The sequence below is a fragment of the Doryrhamphus excisus genome, linkage group LG3 (assembly GCF_037039965.1).
Source record: "Doryrhamphus excisus strain RoL-2023G ecotype Guam linkage group LG3, RoL_Dexc_Guam_v1.1, whole genome shotgun sequence".
Classification (NCBI taxonomy): Eukaryota; Metazoa; Chordata; class Actinopteri; order Syngnathiformes; family Syngnathidae; genus Doryrhamphus; species Doryrhamphus excisus.
In genome coordinates, this window is record NC_136359.1 from 9,906,933 (window position 1) to 9,922,572 (window position 15,640).

Sequence of the window (15,640 nt, forward strand, 5' to 3'; positions counted from 1 at the left end):
CAGTCCGGTGTCCTTTAAATACGTTATCACCGACTTCTGTGTCGCTCTAACCAACTGTCCCTAGTATACTTTGCATTAGCATAAATGTTAGCAGCTACTAAAGTTGCGAAGGGTCAAACGTGACGACTGCCTTTCTGAAATGAATATAATTATTTTTAATACGTTAAGATTTACGGTAGTCAAGTGTTCCACTCTCCTGTTATTTGTAACTGTCAGTCACGCACTTTCACCTCATAATTTGGGTATTAACTTTCTCCCTCCATGGTCTTCAAACATTTGAACCTCATAACAAAAATGTCAGCTTCCCAAAAACCACGGTAAAAACTTTGTATTAACATCTTTCCACTTTAAACGAACCATTCGTTAACAGCCACTTGAGCCTAACATATACACATCTAATGTGAATTATATTTTGGGGGTTCTTACCATTTAAAGGCCAGGATGTTTACAACATGTATTAATCATCATTATTATTTATTATTACTTATCTTCTTTTGTGTCTGTTATTATATGGGAGCCAGGCAACGACATTTCGTTGGCAATTTCACTACTGTGTTTTTGTGCAATGACAATAAAGGGAGTCTATCTATTTATCTATCTATCTAATATTGCTTTTTTTGGATTTTGGATCATTTTGCTTTTTTTTTTTTTTTTTTAAAGTTAAAGCTAATGTAACAAGACTGCAAGGGAAGCTCAGCTTCTGCAGGATTGGATGATCTGTCTGAGTTGGGATTCCCTTTTTGATTGACAGTTAAATGAGCGAATCAGCGATGTTGATGTCCAAGTTTGTCATTACGTTAATGCAATGCACAACAAGACCTGCTGAATTAATCACATTTATTCAGTCAGCTGATTTGAACAAAGATGTGGTTTATAATCAAGCCAGAACAATACTTAGTAACATAAATATAAACAATAAATCTGAAACATGTATAAAATTGATAGCAATTTGTTCTCTAAATAATGCAAGACTGTAATAACGACATCTACATCAAAAAGGAGCATCTCTTCTTTTTTTGTACATGGTTGCTATGGTTACACCATTATGATAGGCCATCTACACGGTTTTTAATTTAAATAAAAAACACAAAAAGGAAAGCTCAATGGCACATTTTTTTCATGTCGTTTCACCATATTTATAGTAACAGTAATAAAGATGATAATACTATGAGATACCTCAGCGATAAGTTAATATTCTTGAGCAACATCTTTGTATGCTGGCGTAAACAACACATATAAAAGCCATGTTATTCACATTGGAGTCTAATGTACATGTCAACTGGACATGATGTAGTGCAGTTCACCTGAATGCTCCCACTGTTCACTCTTAATAAACTATGCAGATATACACCAAAGCTAAAACTCGCTTCCCTTTATGTCAAGCGTCATTGCTCATTTTACTCTGCTCAACATGAAAAAAGCCATTTTATCTTAATATATATTTACTTCTGGTATTGCCACTAGTCCCTCTGTCATCATTCCTCCATAAATGGAGCATACACACACATTCACACACACTTTTCCCCCATTCACACACATGTACAATCTATACATATAGCTATGTTATGCAACATACATTCTATATTTTTTTATACTTTGGATTATCGATTTCTTTCCTGCCATCAACCAAATTCAGATTGTGTGCTTCCATTTGTTGTCACTGTTTTACAGCTTCATGGAGGAGGAAAGGAACGTGATCTTGGAGCACCGTAATAGCTCAACAACGACCTCTGGTGTTCATTTTTAGTCACCGGAGGTGACCGTAAACTTCTGTCCATATACTCATATTTGGATTGGGTTGATTATCAAATAAATGTGTTTATTTCTTATTTTTTTTAGAAAAAAATAAGCTCTGTTGGATTGGAGGATATGTTTGAGTCATGCTTGGACATTGTGCATGAAATGTTATGACTTTAATGAAAGTCCAATGGTGTTTCGTCATGTGGTGTAAGTGGTTGGCCTATATAGATATCTATGTATATATATATATTTATAATCAAATCACTAAAAATGATATTCACACTTGATTTTCTTCTCTTTTTGTGATCCCCAGTGTTACTTATTCTCTTACACATGCTGGAAAAGATGGAGTAAGGCGCTCTCTGGCCAAAAATGCAGGTTAACGTCACACACTCTTGACCACTAGTTCTACTTGTACATTATACGACTGACACAGACTTACAATGAGTAATAAATATCGCATAATAATAATAATAATACTCTTGTTGTAATTTCTGACAATATCCCTGATTGTCTTGGTCCTTTTTTCTGGCATGGGCTATGAAATGACCATCATTTAAACGTTGTCATTTTGTTTTCCTGCAGTGTGGCACACGTTTTCACAAGCAAGTGGTGTGCAACTTGTGAAAAACTGTTTTCATCTGTTATCTGTTGTTGTATGAAATGTTCTTACTTGTATGTCGGAGTGGTGAAGTGTGTCGCTTAAATTTCGGTGGATTCTATCCTCTCTAATCGTGAAGGTCCTGCCCAAGGAGGGGCAAGCTGGTGGAGAGAAGGCGGGCCCTTCTGGTCCTCGCAAGGTGGGGAGAGGGTGAGGGCGATGGGGCCAGGGAGGGAGGATGGTGGCTGAGGAGAGAGAGCCGCAAGGGCTTGTGGTGGTGGGGGTGGTGGAGAACTGGAGGAGGAGGAGGGGGAGGAGTTGGTGACAGTTGTGGTAGCGGCAGTGGCGGCGGTGCTGGGTTTGGCTCCCAGTTGGCTCATACGTTTCTCCAATGCCTGATTCTTCTGCAGGGTCTCTACATAGCTCAGCTGCAGTTGCGCCTGGTATTTCAACACCCGCTCCTTCTCGTCCTGCCAGGTGTGTCGCTCCTGGTCAAAGTTGAGAGCCTGGCGCTCGCGTTGTTGCCTCTCGAGGCGCAGGGCCGCCTGCAACTGCTCCAGCTGTCTGCGCAGCTCACCCGACTCATCCCAGTGAGCATCCTGGAGCCGCTGTGACTGGTGGGCCTCCTGACAGAGCTGGGCCTCGTGGCGGAGCTGGGCTTCTTGGCGGAGCTGGGCTTCGTGGCGGAGCTGGGCCTCCTGGCGGAGCTGGGCCTCCGGACGGATGTGCATGTCCTGCTGCATCTGTTGCTGCTGCCATTGAGCTTCCTCACGTTGCTGCCTCTGAGCCTCCTGCCTCTGGGCTTTGGCTTCGTCACTCTGAAGACTCAGCAGAGTGTCGGACGTCGGGGGGAGAGAGTTGGTGGAGGGATCTGTTGGGGTTCGTGAGCAGTGGACGACCCCCCAGGGCGGCAAGAGGCCCGCCGCTGCTAGGTTTGGGCTCACGACAACCTCGGCACCTCTGCTGACTTCATTCAGAGCTCGTTTTAGGCTCAGCACCTCTGCCTCAAAAACACCCAGCTTCTCTCGGAGGATGGAGACCTGTCGGCAGAAAGTTGTTGGTTCAACCGTTGCCTTTGAAGTTATCGGCAGTTATCAAACATTGTTCCCTCGCTCTACCACGAAACAATTCACTGATTAATTCATTCATTTTCTACCGCTTATCCTTATGAGGGTCGCGGGGGTGCTGGAGCCTATCCCAGCTGACTTGGGGAGAGAGGCGGTGTACACTCTGGACTGGTCGCCAGCCAATCACAGGGCACATATAGACAAACAACCATTCACACTCACATTCATACCTATGGACAATTTGGAGTCGCCAATTAACCTAAACTAATTAATTTCTGAAAAAAAAACATGAGAAAGGGAGGGAGTGATAATGAAACCGTGATATTGCGAGGTATATTGGGTATTACGAATGCATATGTAACTATGTGGGTGTTATTTTATGCCTAGAGGGCTTTAATAATGTTAAAAATGTATTTAGAAGTTCATAAACAGGCTTTCTATGTTAGAAGTCTGAAAATATATATTCTAAATTTATATTTATAAAGAAGGAATCATACTTTGGGGAAATTCACTTATCGCAGTCGAGTCTGGAACCAGTATACCTACATTTGAAGAGAATTGTTCTTAATTTGGCCATCCGTTTAGCTATGGCATAAAGCACCCATATGCATATTTGATCTATGTAAGCTTCTTATGAGCTCACCCAGCACAAAAGATAAAATTGTTTTGGCTTTGGCTAAATGTTGTTCAATCCCCACTTCAGCATGCTCCCTTTCCTCCTTACCAGGAAGGATTTTGGTGGATTAGAATTTCAATTATTTGGATTTACCGGAAACCTTCTAGATCCAGCAGTTGCACTTATTGGAAATTATACAATGCGTTTTGTTCTTTTCTTTGTTTTATGTTTATGGTTTATATAGCAGGGTATTCAATTCAAAAGTCATGTCTTATTAGCAGCGGCTAATAATGACCTTACCCACTCTGGTCATTTTATTGGGTAGAGTGGAGTGGAGAGCAATTGTACACCACTGCAAACTACAACAACATGAATGTAAATATTGTAAAACCAACTTTTCACGACTAAGGCTGCACCGTGTAGAAGTGGTTAGCGTGCAGGCCTCACAGCTAGGAGACCCGAGTTCAATTCCACACTCGGCCATCTCTGTGTGGAGTTTGCATGTTCTCCCTGTGCATGCGTGGGTTTTCTCCGGGTACTCCGGTTTCCTCCCACATTCCAAAAACATGCTAGGTTAATTGGCCACTCCAAATTGTCCATATGTATGAATGTGAGTGTGAATGGTTGTTTGTCTATATGTGCCCTGTGATTGGCTGGCCACCAGTCCAGGGTGTACCCCGCCTCTCGCCCAAAGACAGCTAGGATAGGCTCCAGCACCGCCACGACCCTAATGAGGATAAGCGGTAGAAAATGAATGAATGAATGAACTTTTCAGTCCTCACCTCTGACAGCGTTCTCCTCAGCTCTGCCTCACACTTCTCCAGCTCATGACTCTTGGTGCTGTAGGACTCCTTCAATCCGAGCATGGCCTCCTCCTGCTCTCTCAGCTGGGCGTTGAGCTCCTTCAGTTGGCCCCTCAGAGCCACCATCTCTCCGGCCCGCTGGGTGACTTCGGCCTGGCTTTCTCTCAGCTGCTGCTTGAGCAGGGAGATCTCGCCGGCCTTCTGACACACCTAACATGTAAAAAAGGTGAATTTTTAGTATTCATGCTTAACTTGCTGACCAATGAATAACCATAATACGTATATGACAGGATCTCACCTCCCACTTGGTCTCTTCCAGACGTGGCAATATGTCAGCCTGCTCCTTCCTGTAATCCAAACACTTTCTCTCCAGCTCCTCTCTCTGGGCAAGCAGGGCGGCCATTTCCTCCTGGAGCCTCCTCTTGTCCTGGGACAAACGGGTTATCTGGGCCTGCAGGGCGGTCTGTGAGCGTTGAGCGCGCCGTGTGACCTGCCGATAAACACAAAGTAAGATTTGTGCACATCCTGTAATAAGTACCATGCAAATTTGCATGATTCTTGGGTCCCTGAACTGTCAATAGAAGCAGGTATGCAAGTCTGATATGAGTGAGATTCGGAGGACAACGGTGAGTTTACCTGCTGCAGGCGCGAAGCATAGTTCTGTCTCAGCTCATCCATCTGCCGCTCCCACACACGCTGTTTTTCCTCAAACACCTGAATGATGGCGGCTTCGCTTTGGTCCAGGTTGCGGCGCATGTGTTGCACCTATATGGGAAAGGAGTATGTGGAGATCAAACAGAATAGAAGAAGAATAGAAGCAATTTTATGTCAAAACGTTGTCCTTTGATGCATAATATAATAATAATTGGTTGAGGCAGATGGCCGTCCCGTTCTTGCTTCCACGGCACTTTTGTTTGGTGCTATTTAAATAAACTGGGGTCATGCCCAGCCAGGCTCAGTCCAAAGTGTTGTGTTTTTTTAATTTTTTTTTAGATTCACCCCTGCTCATAAAAACATTATAATGGGATTGTCTGTGTAACAATCGATCGTACCTCTGTTTCTCAACACACCTCATACGTGGTACAAAAAAACATTTTTACCATCGCATTTTGGCCAATAAGAAACCTTAAAAAGCAACCGCACTTGACTTGGTCATGCATTGTAACGCCAATGTTTATCAATATGGTCAAATATTAGATGTAAAAAGTTGAATGACATGTGCATCATCTTTAAAATCAGCCCAGGAAACATCAAAAATGTGCATCAAATGAAACCTTAACCAGTAAGTCAATAGCTTCATGTTTTGTTGTTAAATAAGGTTTAAAAACGTATTATTTTATCCACTTAACATGAAACATTATGCAGTAGTACTACATGATAGCACTATGGGAACGGCTTAGTGTTTCACTGTAGATGGATTTGCCTAGCATCCAGCAACATTATTCCCTGGCCGGGGGGAGTAAAAGTAAAACACTCATGAAGTATGCCATGATTAGTGGTAGCTAACGTTCTTCCTATGCTGCTGTTGTTGACGGAAGTAGCATTCTGCGAAATCAATGCACCCAGTGGTAATGCTTAAAATGACCAAAATACTGCAAAATACAGCAAGTACAGATTGGAGTCTGAGCAGGAGAAAATGGGGAACGAGTAGGCACCGAGATGTAACCACAGACAATGAGAGTATATATACTACGTCTGTAGTGCTTCTGTAGTGAAGTTGTGAGAACTGATTGAAAAACCTTTGGGACTTGCTATGGAGCCTGGAATCGAACAGTTCTGTTTTACCGTTTTACCCGTCCACACACAAACACTGGCTCTGAGTTTTGAAAACGCATAGAAATATGGCCTCAAAGTATTCACACAACATGTGTCATGTAAATTAGACATCTTATGACCTAATCTTTCATCCTAAGTCAGCTGAGTCAAATAAGTCAGGCGAAACTTTGTTCATTCATTTTCTCCCGCTTATCCTCACAAGGGGGTGCTGGAGCCTATCCCAGCTGTCTTCGGGCAAAAGGCGGAGTAGACCCTGGACTGGTCGCCAGCCAATCACAGGGCACATATAGACAAACAACCATTCACACTCACATTCATACCTATGGACAATTTGGAGTCGCCAATTAACCTAGCATGTTTTTGGAATGTGGGAGGAAACCGGAAAACCCATGCATGCATGGGGACACATGCAAACTCCACATAGAGATGGCCGAGGTTGGAATTGAACTTGGGTCTCCTAGCTGTGATGCCTGCGTGCTAACCACTTGTCTGCCATGCAGTGCGAAACTTTGTATGCAATAAAAAAGAAATCAATCTTGATATTGCTTGAAAACCTGCATACATCTGACCTCTTGCTCTTTCTCCCACAAGCGGTCCTCCAGATCCTGGATGATGTCATCGGATGATGGGGAGGGACGTAGCGGCCCTGGTGCATCACTCAGGTGACTCAGCCTCTGATAGGAGGAGGAGCTCTTTCCCGACGAGGATCGACCGCTGTCCGAGGCGCAAAGTCCATTCTGGTGGAAACCGACACAATTCATGAGCGCCGGTGTCCTAAATATGCGGTCCATGTCTGTATAGTACCTACTTGGTAGCCAGGCTTGTCCAAGCCCGCAGCCGCCCCAGCCATGCCCAATCTGTTGATGTGGCTTGTGGAAGCACTCAGCGGCCCCAGAACGGCTGGAGGTCCACAACCAGATCCTGAGCCCGTGTAGGTGGGTAGGCTAGTTAGAGAGTTCCTGCCTGAGTCGGACATCCCTCCCTGAACCACCTCGTTACCGTTTCCTGCTCCCTCACCCCTGCTGACTCTCACCGGGCTTTCCTGGTCCAGAAGCAGGGCCTCTGGGACCTCTCCTGACTCTCCCCCACCTCCACCGTCCCTGCCTCCTCTCCTGCCGCCACCTCTTCCCTCACAGAAGCCCTCTCCCCTCCCCTCGCTTTTGCCTTCACTGCCAGCCCCGCCTGCCTGGCCCACCAGGTTCTGCATGGAGTGGAAACTCTTTGGCACCACCGGTTTGAAGGCAGAGGGACGAACCAGGCCGGAATCTCTCTGCATTGCCTGGAAAATAAAATATATTACATACATGAGATATTACATACATAAGAAATAAAGCAGAAAGAGATGACAAAGGAAGGAGTCTTTCTAAGCCGTGATGAATGATGGGGTACATCCTGGATTGATCACCTGTCAATCACTATTCTCATTTCCAGAGTCCAGATTGTACCACATCGCTCACACCAAGTCAGGTGGTATAGACTCCAGCTTCTCCATCACCCTGACCAGGATAAGTGGTATAGAAGATGGATGGATGAAAAAGTTTGTAAAATATCACAACAAGGTATCCAGGGGAACGGTACCTGCTCCAGTTTTCCTGAGACCGCCATGATTTTGGGTGGGTTGTGACCTGCTGGATTTGTCTCCCCGTCGTTCCTGGCTGCCACCATCTCTCTGTGCTGGTGCTGATTGATCCCAACGCTGTTCTTCTCGTTTCCACCTCGGCCCACGATGTTCCCGCAAACATCCAGACCCGCGGCCTGCATTTCCCGCTCCCTCTCCCGTTCCAGTCGTTCCCCCTCCATCCTCTCCCGCTCCCTTTCCCTCTCTCTTTCCCGCTCCCTCTCCCGCTCTCTCTCGATCTTCTCCCTCTCAATTCTCTCCCTTTCCCTCTCCCGGGCTCTCTCCCGTTCTCTCTCCCGCTCTCGCTCCAGCCTCTCCCTTTCCACCCGTTCCCGCTCTCTCTCCCTGTTCCTTTCCCGCTCTCGCTCCCTTTCCAACCTCTCCCGGTCCCAGTCTCGGTCCCGGTCCCTGTCTCTTCCCCGTTCACGTTGTCTCTCCCACTCCCTCCTGAGCGCCACGTTGCCGCAGTCCAGCTGGTTGTTGTTGTTGGGAGCCGCCATGGTACATTCCGTGTTGGTGGTGGATGCCGTTTCAGTGGGCCGGTCGGTACAGGTGCCGGTCCCGATACTAACGCTCCCTCGCTCGTCGCTAGAGGCCGTCCCGTCGGATATAGTGGCGGGGGGGCGGGGCAGACGCTCTGCGCTGCAGCTGCGGTCGCCAGGGCAACGGCGTGAAAGAGGAGGGGCGCGGGGCAGCGTGGTCCTCGTGCCTACGGACTTCATGGCAAACTCCTGCTCGCCTGCCACCCCACTGCCAACACTGCCCATAGTGAGGGGGTCAAAGGTGAGGGGTTAGAGGTTAGGAGTCAGGATTGGGGAGGGTCACAGATACATTTGGATGCAGTGTGGGTCATCACAACCTAATGCAGGTAGTGGGGGCACACACACTAGAGGACACAGAGAAATGAAAGGAGTTATACAATATTGTTATTGCATGGAGAGGGTTAGATGCAGACGACTACACGGATGTGTATCAGAGACATGATTGGTGGAACTGGCATGAAATTAACCCTACTGGATGCATTTTGCTTAAGCTGGCATAAAATCAGGATAAAATTTCCGCAGACAATGTAAGTACAGCTACCATGTTCAACTAAGACAAATGTTAGCATGTTTTGGAAGGATTCTGAGTGTGTTTTGAACGGCAAAAATGTTCATTTAGAAGCGGACTAGTATAAAATTTGACAATTCCACAGCTTTAAATAACCATCTCTTTAACATCACAGCACATACTGATGTTTACGCAACATGGGGGACCACTGGGACCCTAATCGCGCTTCTGTTTACAGTCACCTAAGCTGCATTACCCACATATAATACAGTGAAACGCCCCCCAACAGTCAACAATATGCTGGATATAATATGCCAGACAGGCCATACATTCATTGCTGAAGAACAGTCAGCATTTTAAGGATTAACTTCACTTTTTTTGCTTTTTCCTGGGCTTATTAGACGGTGGACAGTGTGATGATCGAAACAGAACATGTGTCTGTCAAGAGTCTCTAAAGTCTCTAGTATTCATCTAGTCATTTTCTACCGCTTATCCTCACCAGGGTCGCAGGGGTGCTGGAGCCTATCCCAGCTGTCTTGGGGCGAGAGGCGGGGTACACCCTGGACTGGTCGCCAGCCAATCACAGGGCACATATAGACAAACAACCATTCACACTCACATTCATACCTATGGACAATTTGGAGTCGAAAACCCACGCATGAACGGGGAGAACATGCAAATTCCACACAGAGGTGGCCGAGGGTGGAATTGAACTTGGGTCTCCTAGCTCTGAGGTCTGCGTGCTAACCACTCGTCCACCGTGCAAAAGTCTCAAGTAGTTTTACTTTATTTTAGTTTTATTTTACTGTGTTTAACCCATCTTTATACAATTTGCAAGGTAGTTAAGAATGAGCGCACTTTCACATGAAAAATTGAAATCAATGATACACTCAATGGCGACGTCACTTAATACACTTACACAACGTTTCAGAAATGTATATTTATGACGCTCAGTTCTGACCATATCTCACTGTGGTATTAATTTAATACAAGTAGTTGTAGTTTGCACTGGTGTAAAACTGCACTGCATCATACTGAGAGGTGTTTCTAATAATATGACCATCTTATTTATATACGGGTGGGAGGGGGGGGGGCATTAGATTGTGGAAGTGTGGCTAATGTTGTCTAAATATCATATATTATGAACATCATCATCAAAACGCACTCCAGAATGTTATTTTGTTGTTAGTTGGATAGTATTGTACTAGCAGCAGTAATGTAGTAGTAGTAGTAAAATATTCTATCTATATAGGTGCCAGAGTGGCTCCATCCCCTCCCCTCACGACTCCCCTCTCTCTCTCTCCCCTTTTCTCTGCATCCCTGGGCGGCAAGGGCGGCTTTAGCAGCATCCGCATCGAGCCCTCATTGCACCGCGCTTCCACGCACTCACTAGGCCCCACGCGTGGAATCCAAACCCCCTCCTCGCATCTCAGTGAAACCCACGGTCCTTGTTGACGGTGAAATTCAAACGCAGCACCTCTTGATGTTTTTCATTCTTTTTTCAGCGACTGTATATAGCACACTAGCGTTACGCGGCGCCCCAATCGTCAAAGGGATGTTTTTTTTTACTCACTTATTTTTTTGCAGATCCACAAACCGTGCAAGGAAGACGGGATCGGCGTCGTTTGTTATGGTGTCAGTCCCGGTTCTTATGGGCCCGGTGCATTGTGCGATGCCGCCGCGCGTCGGTGGTGCTGGGGAGATGCAGCGACTTCGACCGCTGTCAGCGTCGGATGCTGATGATGGAGTCGGTTCGGTTGATACGCGCATCAGCTGAGAGACACACACCCACCTCTGGACCCGCCCCTCCGGCGAACATGATGCAAACGCCCCCTTTTGGCTTACAGCCAGTCGGTGGTATCCCTCGGGAGAGGGGCCTGCTTGGATTGGATGGGTTGTTGAAACAGGTTGGACAAAATATTAGGCACACCTCCCCAGGTAATCGCAATATTAGAAACACCTCTCTGTATATCATGCAATACACTTCTGCCATCACAATAATGAAAGTATTGTATATTATGAATACTTCTCTGACAGTAGCTTTAACATTATTCTAAAATTGTTGATGTGTGCTGAATAACAATGGATTACTGGAAAGGAAAGCATATTTATAACTAACTTGCTGGCATTTAACCAGTATGACGTAATGGGAAATTTGCATAGAAAAACATGCAGCATGCCCCCTTGAGATGCTACACACTTCTGGCCACAAGAGAGCGCCATCATCTTGGAAGAAAGCGTTTGTCGTGTGTTTTGTCTGCTAACTGCAAAATGACTATATTGTGACTTTATTCCTATAATATTACAACCTTTACACAAACTACCTTTCCAAAAATTAAATTCTCATATTGTTTTGTTTGTTTTTCAGAATTTACGAAAATGACACTCGTTCAATCCCCGCCATTTTTCAATAGCCGTCTCTCTCGGTATCAATAATTTGGGATGATTTTGACTGATATTGTGTCCTCGAGCTATATAGACATATACCAAAAGAATGATTAGAAAATATAATTTTTTTATAATTATTATATATTTTTTTAGTAATCAGCAGTAGAACATACATATGTATGTGAGTTTCAGCAAAATATCAATTCTGAAAAAAAGGGGACATTTCAAGAATAACTTTGACTTTGACTCAAATTTAGCCATGTATATATATATATATATATATATATATATATATATATATATATATATATACAGCCATCAAAACCGATAAACAACAACAATATTTTCATTCATTCATTCATTTTCTACCGCTTTTCCTCACGAGGGTCGCGGTGGGTGCTGGAGCCTATCCCAGCTGTCTTCGGGCGAGAGGTGGGGTACACCCTGGACTGGTCGCCGGCCAATCACAGGGCACATATAGACAAACAACCATTCACACTCACATTCATACCTATGGACAATTTGGAGTGGCCAATTAACCTAGAATGTTTTTGGAATGTGGGAGGAAACCGGAGTACCCAGAGAAAACCCACGCATGCACAGGGAGAACATGCAAACTCCACACAGAGGGTGGAATTGAACCCTGGTCTCCTAGCTGTGAGATCTGCGCGCTAACCACTAGACCGCCGTGCCTCCCATGAAAATATTTATTTTAACAAATATGACACCATGAACTATTTACAATTTTCCTGAACAGTGCGTTAGGATTTTCCTTCACTGTGTATCCTCCTACGGGCTGTGTGGCGAGATGTCTTTCAACTTCCTCCCTTTTGAGAGCACTGTTGCCACCTTGTGGCCATTTTTTCAGCTTCAAAGTACATCAAACATGATCTCTGCTATTGTGAAGTTGCATCATTACGTCTTTGTGCCTCTTGTTCAAAAAACATACAAATACGTATTTGGGAGCGAGCGGCTGAGTTGAAAAAATGTATAAATACATGTTTGGTAGCGAATGAGTTAATATGCTACTTCAATGACATTAGTTTTCTTAATATTACAAGTTTATTTTCATAAAATATTTTCCTCACAAAAATACTTCTCTTAATATTTGTACTTTATGCAGGTAAAATGACTGTTTTCAACATCTATATGCTTTTCCCAGACAGGCATGAACATTTTCTCACAATTCTCTCACGTTTAAACAGTCAAAAAAGTTCAAGCCTTCTTTGAATGTTAATGATCACCTCACGAGATTGGACAAAAGAAATTATAACGTGACTCACACATATTTCACTCCTCTGACCGTGCCTCTTTGTTTCCTGACTAGTGGTGTGTCAGTCATGAACAAACGGGTCAAAAAGAATTAGTTCTTTTTTGTGAACGTAATGAACGAGGTCACCACCCCTAAAATACCCGCTCAGTCCGTTCAGTTGCAAATGCTTTTTTTTGATTGGCTGGACAGTCAGTTCACCGTTCTTTTTGCAGGCCTGTCTTATCCCATCGTCGCCCCTCGCTCTGTGGGTGGGTGCGGTTAGCTGACTGAAAGACCAAAACCGAAAGATTGACGGACACTGTTGGTGACCTCGTTCATTCCGTTCACAAAAAAGAAGTAGTTCTTTTGACCCGCTCGTTCATGACCGACACACCACTAGTCATCACGTGTTGTTGCGCTGTTGAGTTGAAACAAACTCGAACATGAGTGACCGGGTCTATGCACAGGGGGAGATCACAGGCTAACGACCAATTGACCGAAATGAACAGATCTTTTTACTGAATTAACCAGAATGACCCGGTTCACTGAAATGAACGGTTTTGCCCACCACTAGTCCTTACGCTGTTCCGCTGTACTGTAGCATTTTTGTATCCTTGTTAAAACATATTACATTCCTCCTTCTGTAATTGTACCCTACAGCCACAACTTCTCCTTCCTCCCCCTGCCTATGGGTGCGACCACAGTTGCCTTTGACGAGTCACACTGCTAGTGATGGAAAATTAATGTAAATTTGGTAAGCAGAACACATTCCGTGTCCAGTGTAAAATGTAGCCAGGAGCGGAAGTATGAAAGTCTTTTCAGTGTAAAATGTAGAGCATGAAATCCCTTTGTGTCGGTTGTTCTCGCAGGCCTATAAAAGCATCACAGTGCTCACATTCTGCATTCGTCCTGCTCCCTTCTTTAACTTTGCTTCCTCTTTCCTGTCATTTCAACAACATTGGGAGACATGTCTGAAGTCCTTGCTGCAAGCGCCAGCACTTTGGGACAGTGCATGTGCATCATCACTGGAGCCTCCAAGGGATTCGGAAGGGCTCTGGCACACCTTGTAAGTTGTTGACTTTTTCGGGAATTAAAAAAACACACACACAACGTGACCATGTCATGTGTTCTTCCAGGCGTCAAAGGATCTGAAGCCCGGTTCCGTCCTGCTGCTGGTGGCACGCTCCAGATCGTTGCTCCAGGAGCTGAAGGAAGAAATGCACAGACTGACAGAAGGCCAGGACCTAATAGTTCAATGCGTAGAAGCCGACCTGAGCACCAAAGAAGGCGTGAAGGACACGGTAGACATGGCGAGACAGTATACAGGGAACGAAATAGATCATGTGCTTCTTGTCAATAACGCTGGTAAGTCTTGCTTTGGGCGTAGACTGAGCATGTCAACATGTGACTTCAGTATACTGACAGTCACACAAAACACTACAACGTCAAACCATCTTGAAGAACCATGTTTAACATTTACCATTCCTCTCTTGACCAGCCTCTTTGGGTGACATCTCCCCATTTGAGAGCTTCACTGACCTCGACCAGGTGAACGCCTACCTGGCCCTCAATGTTAGCTCCACATTGGTGCTGACCGCAGGCGTCTTGCAGGCCTTTCCACCCAGATCGGGCCTGCAATGGCGCGTGGTCAACTGCTCCTCGACGTTTGCACTGGAGGCTCTGCCTTCCTGGGTGCTGTACTGCAGTGCCAAAGCAGCCAGGGAGATGATGTTCAGGGTTCTGGCAGCCGAGAATCCCAATGTCAAAGTGCTCAGCTACGCACCAGGTACACTTTTTGGCACGAAAAGCTTTAACAGATGAAAGGAGAAGGAATCACAGGATATAATCTCCTCATCTTCCAGGTCCAATGGATACAGAGATGCAGGAGACTATTCGGAGGTTGACGGGCGTCCAGTATCAGCTGAATCCGTGCAAGGAATCCGCAACAAAATTGATGAAGGTTCTTTTGAACAATGACTTTGCCTCGGGGGCACACCTCGACTTCTTTCAGTTGTGATCACAATATGATGTTTAACTCATTTATTCCTGTTTTTCAAAACAGGGACAATATGATTTGCTTTGAATGTGGCCTAGAATTCCTGGCGGCACCCCTGTTAGAAACTTGTTATGGCTCTACGTTGCCATCAACACTGGCAAAAGCCAGTACTGTACTACACTGCAATATTTGTACTGACTGATCAGCCACATCTGCTAAATGTTAACAATGCATCTTGCCAATAAATCAGAAAGACTGTTTATTGTTCTTATGAATGATGTTAATTATCATCATCTACAGCACAGGCTTCCACAGCAACAGTTGCTGACTGATCTGTGTGTGTTCGAAAGCACCAGAACAGTTGGGGTTGGGCGGAGTGGGGGGCAGGTCTACGTTGTGTGTGGCAATCTTCTCGCAGCTGTCCAACATCCCCACAGACTCCTGACAGGCAGAAACAAGTGAGGGACAAAAATAACCCTGTGAGACCTGGCACCTACCAACTCATTGCTACTGTGGGGGATTTTGCTCCCTGCTAAGTTGACATCCACACCAACCGTGTCCCCTTAAAGGGCCACAGTGAATGACAAAGTTTTTTTTCCGATAATTCCTGAACTAGCTTGGATCTCGGGACACTTTGTCCTCGTGAGACACATCATGTTTGTCAGAGAAAAGACCCCAACCCATGTTATGCACCTTAGTGGTCTAGCTCAAGTTGATGGCTATTTTAAGTAGC

At 45.1% G+C, this 15,640-nt stretch overlaps 2 protein-coding genes across 2 annotated transcripts; one reads left to right on the forward strand and one right to left on the reverse strand.

Moving 5' to 3' along the window:
* Window positions 1-823: 823 nt before the first annotated feature.
* lzts3b (leucine zipper, putative tumor suppressor family member 3b) lies at window positions 824-10,992 on the reverse strand. The gene is made up of 7 exons (XM_078789609.1): window positions 8,182-10,992; window positions 7,412-7,882; window positions 7,173-7,340; window positions 5,464-5,592; window positions 5,126-5,317; window positions 4,807-5,037; window positions 824-3,381 (listed from the first exon to the last, which is right to left on the reverse strand). The coding sequence occupies exons 1-7, from the start codon at window positions 8,986-8,988 to the stop codon at window positions 2,443-2,445; spliced, it is 2,937 nt and encodes a 978-aa protein (XP_078645735.1). The 5' UTR covers window positions 8,989-10,992; the 3' UTR covers window positions 824-2,442.
* On the forward strand, window positions 10,605-15,141 carry sprb (sepiapterin reductase b). The gene is made up of 5 exons (XM_058071767.2): window positions 10,605-11,209; window positions 13,572-13,977; window positions 14,048-14,276; window positions 14,410-14,697; window positions 14,774-15,141. Exons 2-5 carry the CDS (start codon window positions 13,879-13,881, stop codon window positions 14,926-14,928), a joined length of 771 nt encoding a protein of 256 aa, XP_057927750.2. The 5' UTR covers window positions 10,605-11,209; window positions 13,572-13,878; the 3' UTR covers window positions 14,929-15,141.
* Window positions 15,142-15,640: the final 499 nt, after the last annotated feature.

What these genes read in the sequence shown, in the direction of transcription:
- lzts3b (XM_078789609.1), bottom strand. Translation starts at nt 8,988, where the DNA reads ATGGGCAGTGTTGGCAGTGGGGTGGCAGGCGAGCAGGAGTTTGCCATG. An exon ending in TCTCAGGAAAACTGGAGCAG is followed by an intron (nt 7,883 to 8,181) that starts GTACCGTTCCCC and finishes TTTATTTTCCAG; the next exon opens with GCAATGCAGAGAGATTCCGG. An exon ending in TGAGGAGAACGCTGTCAGAG is followed by an intron (nt 3,382 to 4,806) that starts GTGAGGACTGAA and finishes TTCTGCCGACAG; the next exon opens with GTCTCCATCCTCCGAGAGAA.
- sprb (XM_058071767.2), top strand. Translation starts at nt 13,879, where the DNA reads ATGTCTGAAGTCCTTGCTGCAAGCGCCAGCACTTTGGGACAGTGCATG. An exon ending in GAAGGGCTCTGGCACACCTT is followed by an intron (nt 13,978 to 14,047) that starts GTAAGTTGTTGA and finishes GTGTTCTTCCAG; the next exon opens with GCGTCAAAGGATCTGAAGCC. An exon ending in GCTTCTTGTCAATAACGCTG is followed by an intron (nt 14,277 to 14,409) that starts GTAAGTCTTGCT and finishes TCTCTTGACCAG; the next exon opens with CCTCTTTGGGTGACATCTCC.